The sequence below is a fragment of the Tupaia chinensis genome, unplaced genomic scaffold (genome assembly GCF_000334495.1).
Source record: "Tupaia chinensis unplaced genomic scaffold, TupChi_1.0 Scaffold000252_1, whole genome shotgun sequence".
Lineage (NCBI taxonomy): Eukaryota > Metazoa > Chordata > Mammalia > Scandentia > Tupaiidae > Tupaia > Tupaia belangeri.
In genome coordinates, this window is record NW_006159732.1 from 3,901,613 (window position 1) to 3,909,918 (window position 8,306).

An 8,306-nucleotide genomic window follows, 5' to 3' on the forward strand; every position below is an offset into this window, starting at 1 on the left:
CTATGCCATTTAATAGTTATGTGATCTTAGGCAAGTTGATTAACCAGTCTCAGTTTCTAGCTCTTAAAGTGGGGGTGATAATTTTACTCCTCATGATGTTGTAATGAGGCCTGTGTCAGATGACACACATGAGGTGTTTAGGTCGGTGTTCGAGATTAAAATGTCAGATGGAGTTAGCTATTATTAACATTGTTGTGGTTGTTAATATCAAACTAGAAATAGTATTACCACTTTGCTGATTTATTCTAAGGGATACATTGAGGTGGGGCACTGTTAATGTGCAGAAAGCTTTGTTTTCTTAAAGTGGTCTCAGTAAGACTCAAGATTAATGTTTGAAAATATATTTGGTGGTGAGGGAGGGTTAGAAGATCAAAGAGGTTACCTATGTAAGGTTTACCAAACTGGGCAAACTGGATTGACAATGTAAGGATGTTAAAGAGTTAGGGGAGATATGGTATAAGAGAGAAAAAGGGTAGGGAGGAAAGGAGTGAAAAAATAATGTGGATATAGTCCAGCAAATTAAAAGGGAAAAAAGATAACTCAAGTATAAAATTGTGAGCCCAAATCAGAAATACAACTATTGAAGGGAAAAATAGGCTGTGGCCATATCAAAGAAGCAGCAATTCTGTAAAGAAGAAAGTAGGCAGAATCTTCAGGGGACCATCTAGAATGGCTCGTTTCCCTGGTTATAAAGTGGAGGTACGGGGATACACCTCAGGGGTAAGTAGATTGAAGTGCACCATTCTTACCTGAAGTACCCTTAGATATGTGTGTAGATATGGGAAAAGGAAGACATTGATTGAAGAGGTGTGGGCTGATGAGTAGAAGAGATCTGCTTATGAGCTACATATTGAATTTGATGCAGTTGTGGGAGTGAAAACATGTGGCCTAAAAATATGGCAGAATGGAATGTGAATCCTCAGGAATAAGTGGAGGGGATGCCTTGGCTTATGAGCTTTTTTTGCTTTGGCAGGTATTTATTGTAATTCTGGGCATCAAAATAATGTCAGAACAGGCAGTTTAAAAGCTCCAGTGTCATATGGGAATATAACCCTGACTGCTACCTCTGCAGTTGAGATTAAGTGAGACAGAAATAAAGTTGCCACTTCCTATTTCAGAAACACTTTATGGAGAGGCAAGTGGAAGCATGGGATAACAATTCAATGAGTGCCTGTTAGTGTCACATTAAGATGCAGAAATGATCAGACGGTATACATGGGATGAGAGAGTTCCTTCCCTTGGGATACTACTAAAAAAAGAAAAAAAAAAGCCCCTTCTTTGCAATTTATACAACCTCACAAATAAAGGAAACACAGATTACTAATTTTTTTTTTTTTCTTTTAGGTTTTTGCTGGAGAGACAGAAAGAGGGGGATGGCCACACCACAATCCCTTCTCTTCCATTCCCTTTTCGGTATTTTGGGCACGCATGCACACATGCCAGGGGGGATTTTCAAGCCTCCAGTCTGGGACTAGAACCATGGCTAGCCATGTGGGAGTGTAGCACATTAATCACCATACTACCTGTTGGCCCCAGATTTCTAATGATTTTGTTTTCAAAAAAGCTACCCTGTTTTAGAATAATTTCTAATATATACAAATATCACCTGATTATTGGGCAATAGTCACTTATATTTACTGCTTGAAAGTTTGCAGATTTGGGGACCAGCAGTTGGCATAATGGCTATGTCGCTGGACTCCCATGTAGTTGACGACAGTTTAAGTCCCGGACCCAGTGGCTTAAACTCACACTGGGTGCATGTGCGTGCATGCCCAAGATCCGGAGAGGAGAATGGAGGAGAAGGGATTGTGGCGTGGCCATCCCCCCTAGAGGGGTGATTTCTCCCTTTTTGTCTCTCTGTCTCGCTCTGTCTTTCTGGCAAATGCATGCGCCCTATAGCAAAAACTTCTCCAAAAAAAAAAAGTTTGCAGATTTCAATGATATTTTAGATGCATTATTAAAACGAGGCTGTGCCCAGCTTATTGATTTCTCTTTTTCTTTTATTTTTAAAAGCTTTTGTCAGAGGGCACATGCAGTCTCTGGAAAGAGACAGAGTGTGACAGAGGAAAGTAAACAAAGCCCCCTCCTCACACCCCATGGTGAATGGTCATCCTATAATCCTTTCTCCTTCATTTTCCCCTCCGTTTGAGATTTTGGGCATGCACACATGGTGCACACCATGTTTCTCAAGCTTCCCAATCTGAGCCTCTAACTGCGCAGTATGTCACGTGGGATCCAGCTGCATTAACCACCATACCACTGGCTGGCCTGCCATGCTGCTTCTAAATGCAACTTCTCTGCCATAAGGTGAGTTTATTTAAATAAGAGTAGGTTAGAACAGTTAAGCATATCTTAGCCTTCTTGACCGGAAATCACACTCCTGGAAGGTCGATTTTTTTTTTTTTTTCTGCATAGTATTCTCTCACAGTTCCCAGCATATGTAGTGCCTTGTATATTACATGGGCTTAAACACTTTTTTTCTTCTTATTAAGAAAAGCAAATTTACTGATTGACCATGGGTAGTAGGTGCTTAATCAATGCTTATTTATTTATTTATTTTTGGGGAAGTTTTTGCTATAGGGCGTGTGCACTCACTAGAAAGACAGAGACAGAGTGACGGAAGGTGAGAAATCACTCTCCGGGGGGGATGGTCACGCCGCAATCCCTTCTCCTCCATTCTCCTCTCACAATCTCGTGCACACATGCACACGCACTCAGCGTGAGTTTAAGCTGCCAGGTCCAAGACTAGAACCATGATGGACTACGTGGGAGTCCAAACACATAGCCATTACACCAACTGCTGGTCCCATCAATGGTTATTGAGGTAAATCTTTTGACACACAGACATTTTTTTTTTTTCTGTTACTCTAAATGTACTGAAAGAACAAATCATTTACCTACTGAAAAACCTTCCTTTAACTGCCTGTAATATGTAAGACCTCTAATCGTTGCCATGGCACAGAGGGTCCTGTGTATTTGACACTGGTCCCCTCAGTCTGGTCTCTGTAAAGGCATTCTTGACTTTAAAAACTAAGCTATTTTCTTTATGTATGAGAGGATGAATGCATTGTGCATGTGACAGTGAGACAGAGGGAGAAACATGAGTACCCACTACGAAGTCTCCTGAATCTATGGCCCACTCTTAGTCCCCTAGTCCACTGGGTCTTGGGCATGCAGTGTTCCCTGAGTGTTTCAGGCTGACTGAGGTGGGGATTCCAACCATGGATTCTGTGTGGGTTCTGGCTTTGGAGCAGCACTTTACCGCTGCTCTGTGGAGCTGGGGCATCCTGGGCTTTTGACCATCTACCTGCCTGCTGGCCTGGATGGCTGACTGCTCTTACCAGACAACTCCTGTGCCTCCAACAGGCTCCCCAACACGTCCTCTTGGCAGAGACTGTATTGTTCATCTCTTTATGACCCGGCAGCTGCTCAGTTATAATGGGTGATTAGTAAATATCTTTCGAGTTGAATGAATATGTCCTCAAGACTGGAAATTCTTTACATAATGCTAATGTAAAGTATTATTAATACTGATATATGAAAAATACGAAGATTAATATATTAGTCATTTGAGATCACTTGACATTTCTGATCCTTCCAAGGAGGATATCTTTAACATTTTGAGAGAGTAATGTTACTTTGAGGGCCTATGAGGCTTTGAGGGCCTGTGAGGCTTCCATGACTTGCCTATTACTTGCCAGTAGCATCTGAGTAAAGTGCAAATAAAATCATTAAAAAGTTCCTTGCAGTTGGCAAAACGGTGATTCAATTGGATGGGGTCATTACATTCTGAATTCAACTTTTTCTTAAAGTGCAATAATAAGTGCGTAGAGTGGTTGTGTGTCTGAGTACATCTCTGCAATTGCTAGTGGAGTGACTGGATTTTGTTTGAGGCTGATGGGTCACCAATTTAAGCAGGGGGATTTTTCAGTTTTAATGACCTCACAATCTAGGCACTGTGATTGAGATTATTTCCTGCAATTGTTTTCTAGAGAATTATTTATAAAATTCAGATTATACATTGAAGCAATTTGTGCTTATGTGTGCAGTAAATTAGCTGAACTAAAACTAGATAACAATAAGAAAATTGTCCAGGAAACCTAGTACTTTGGAACTAAAAAGAACAAAGAAACAAAAAAGAATGAATTGGTTGCAAGATTTGAGCTAAATGGGTACTTTAAAAATAACACAACATAGTTGACATTTATTTTTCTCCAACATAATCTTCCTGATTATATTATTTTTGCCAGAAGAAGATATATGATCTTCTAAATATAGATATCTTCTGATAAATCTCAAGAAAACTTGAGGAAGCAATGATGGCAGTTTAGCGTGAATTTGATTTGTATGAAATTGTGTCATTCAAACAGAAATTGTAATTCTCTCTTTGACGCCAGTTCAGCAAGCTCAGAAATTAGCAAAATGAAAGAAAGTGAATGGTCAGAGTGGTATTGTCCATTTGTTCTAGAACACAAAGAAGACTGGGGGCAGATGGATTGAAACAAACCTAATTCAGTATACAGAGCAGTTAAGTGACTGGCCCTGAACCCTAGAGGTTAAGGGGAGCTGGATCACAAATGGCCACCATGGTCTGTGTCCTGGACTCGGCAGCTTAAAAAACATGTCTATATCCACACAGGGTGGAAAAACGGACCAGTCCTCATGGTTGGGAGGTGGTGCTTTCTCTCCCTCTTTCTGTCTCTCTCTGGAGAGCACAAGCACCCTCTGGCAATAAAAATAAAAGTTTAAGAGAGAGTAATTAAGAAACAAGAGGCTAAAGTAAAAAATATATTTTTAGCTGAAAGAAATTTGAGGTTAAATTTAACATCTGTGATGTATATGAAATTATCTTCTTACCATGCTTTCTTTCATTCAATTAATAATTATTGCTGATGAGATGGGAGTAATGTTTAAGCTGAGCACAGTGTTCCCACAAAAATGTATAAATAAACATAGTGCCATACCTCGAAGACCTCTTTTTTTTTTTTTTTTTGGAGAGGTTTTTGCTATAGGGCGCATGCACTCACCAGACAGACAGAGAGAGACAGAGAGACAGAAAGCGAGAAATCACCCCCCAGGGGAGAGGGCCATGCCGCAATCCCTTCTCCTCTGTTCTCCTCTTGGGATCTTGGGCATGCATGCACATGTGCCCGGTGTGAGTTTTAAGCCACTGGGTCCGGGACACGAACTGCAGTCGACTACCTGGGAGTCCAGCGACATAGCCATTGCGCTAACTGCTGGTCCTCCTCAAAGACCTCTTAAAGCTGGGAAGGTGGGGTCAGCAGATGGCATGGTGGTTAAGGCAGCTGGATTCCCATATGGGTGACCATGGTTCAAGTCTCAGACCTGGTAGCTTGGTTACTCACTTTCTTTCTCTCTCTCTGTCTCTCTCTCATAAACTTCAATAAAATAAAAAAAATAATGATGACAATGAATAAATTAAAAAAAAAAAGCTGGGAAGGTAAGACAAGATGAACGAGCTCCATGGACTAGTTAATAACTAACATTTGCACAGCACTCAAAAGTTTTGAAAGTATTTTTACATACCATTTTGTGAGCGTAAAAATAAATGCCTAGATTTCATTCTCCACTTGGACCTTTGTTTGGCTTTGTCTTTGGAAGTGATCATTAATGCCAGGATTGCGATTATGTCTTAGCTTTCCTTCATTTTTCCCAGTCTTTCTTACAGATCCTGTTCGCTGATCCTTCCAGTTATTATGATCCAACATCTCAATGTCACATCAATGATGTAAGGTTCTCTGAATTCGTAAAATAAATGTGCTTAATTTAATTTTTAAGCCTCTAAAATATATGGTTTATTATGGTGATAATGCAGATTTGGAATTTTTTAGGAAAGACTTGAATTTAAATGTCTTATCATGTTGTCCGTTCACGTGATTTGACTTCTGGTTTAGAAAACATGGTCACCTTATCTGTGTGTGGTCTTATCATTTAGTTGATAGAACACTAAGCCTGAATTTTGTTATATATATCCTGAATATACACTTAATATATATATATCTTGTTACACATTTTCTGAAATTATACTTTTAAAGGTGCTCTTATTGTCAAACCTAACAATCCTTTTTTTTTTCTTTTTCTCCTTTTGTTTTCCTTAACCTCTCTTCAATTGTATTTATTGTCTTTTATTCTTTAAATATCTAGGATTCTACAGACCTAGGAATTTAGGTCTCTTCTAATACAAACATAGTTTTGTTTCCTTTCATAAATCTTCTGCTTCTTATAGCCTCATTTTTCCAGGTCTTAAATAATCTACTTTTTATGGGCTACTTGAGTCATATAGATTTCTTTTTTAAAAATTATTTATTCTATTTTTCTCTTTTAGTTTCTACTATAGGGCATATGCAATTGCAGGGAGAGAAAAAAGAGGGAAAGAAAGAAATCAACCTGAGTTTAGAGGATAGGAGGTGGCCATATGGCAATCCCTTCTGTGTTGGGATTTTTGGGCATACAATGCACACATGCCCAGTGTGATTTTCAAACCACTGGTTTGGGACTCACACCCTGTTTTCAGCCATGTGGAATCCTGCTGCCTTAACCTCCATGCCAACTGCTGACCCTATACAGATTCCTTAAAGGCCCAGGAATAATCTGTTTGCATACCCATCTTCACTGCTTACTTCTAGAACCCCACCAGACCAAATTACTGCTTCCTTAGAAGATTTAGTTCAATTTATTCTACCTATAGCTTACTTTGCCCATAAAAAAAAATTTTCTTTAAAATTTCACAAGTATTTGGTTTTCTCTACTTCATATTATGTATTCATATCTCCCTTTATAGTTAGAATACGAAGTCCCTGAGGATAAGGGTTGCACTTCCGCCTCTTTTTTGGTTTGCTTGGCAGGGGACAATGAACACAGACTCAATATTTGTTGACTAAAAAAAGGCACATGTCTCATGATTCCAAAATAATACAGCCAACACCCTGTGAAGGTGTGCACACCTTTTTCTTTTTCCTTTTAGGATTCTGCTTGTGGCATTGACAGTTCTTGTTATAAAATTACCATATGCAATCTTACTAGAAGATACAGAAAGATTCAAAGATTGCAAAAGCAGGCCTATAGGAGGTAGTCAGGATGGATATTTACAACGTTAGTACAATGTGTCATACACTGTGCTCTGCACTGTAAAGATTTCTTTCAACAGACTCAAGAAACTGAAGTCCAGCCAGGTTAGTTAATTTACTCAAGGTCCCACAAAAATCAAATGGCTGTGCTGAGTTTTAGAAAGGCAAGGCGGTTTCAGTGCTGGATAACTTTAAGAATTAGATGACATAATTTCTTGAAAAAGGACTAGGCAGAAGGGTTGGCATGCAACAAATTTTGTTCACATATCTGCCTAGGAATTGGGTCTGCTTAAACAGGAGGAAAAAAGTGGTAGAATAATACTTGTTGCTAACTCTAAGAAAAGGCTCCGTTTGATTAGTTACCTACGCTCCTCTTCATATTGACATTGGAAATTATATCTGCCAATATTTCAAATCCCGATGCCTACTTTTTCCCCTGAATAGATAACAAGTGAAATTACACTTTCAGGAGATACAGTATTAAGATAGTTGTCTTGAGCCAACAAGAAACTAAAGCAGCCCGATAATTTATTTTTGTAAAACATAATTTATTTCGCGCCTAGGTTTCCCCCGCGCCAAATCAAACGCTCCTGCTCCGTAAAGCACTCTGCAAGGTAGGTTTCGGGTCCCGGTAGGGCTACTCTTGAAGGTGGAAATCAACCGCGGTCTCTCTCTCGCTCAGTTTCTTTTTAGAACCCCCAGAGACTGCTTCTCTGCAAAAAAGTAACACCGCGTCCCCGCCGCGAAAAGTAGGGCAAGCCAGGCTCACTCTGCCTGTCAGCAAAACCCTTTGTTATCCATCTGAGACGATAGACCACACAGAACTCCGGTCCCAGCTGTCCTGAACCTCGGGAGGAAGCCCGGCTGCAGCTTCACCAGACTCGTTCCACATCCGCTCGCCGCACCTGGACGCCCGCGGCGCGCGACCCCCGGCCGTGACGTCATCGCACCTGGCACCAGGGGCGGGGGCCGCGAGGAGAGTGGGGGCGGACCAGGGAGAACAAGGGCGTTCTCGCGAGACTTGCTTCCTCCCGGCCGCGCTCCCGCACCTTCCCGGCCTCTGTTCGGGTCTCCACCTCAATCGTCGCCGTCGCGTTCTACGACGGCGGGTGCAGAGGGAGCGGCGAGGGCCGGGCTCCGAGGCTGGGTGGGCGCTCGGGGTTGGAGCCCGCGGCCTGGGCCCACCGGCGCGTCCCACCCCCTTGTGGGAGCGCCTTG

General features: G+C 41.2%; 1 protein-coding gene across 1 annotated transcript in view; it reads left to right on the forward strand.

Annotated features, from left to right (window-relative positions):
- CD2AP (CD2 associated protein) overlaps positions 1-8,306 on the forward strand; it is a 179,328-nt gene that overhangs the window by 42,462 nt on the left and 128,560 nt on the right. The window contains exons 7-10 of the mRNA XM_014588009.2: positions 5,690-5,767; positions 6,986-7,089; positions 7,652-7,702; positions 7,902-8,248. Coding sequence (XP_014443495.1) covers positions 5,690-5,767; positions 6,986-7,089; positions 7,652-7,702; positions 7,902-8,248 — 580 coding nt within the window. The remainder of the gene's footprint in view (positions 1-5,689; positions 5,768-6,985; positions 7,090-7,651; positions 7,703-7,901; positions 8,249-8,306) is intronic.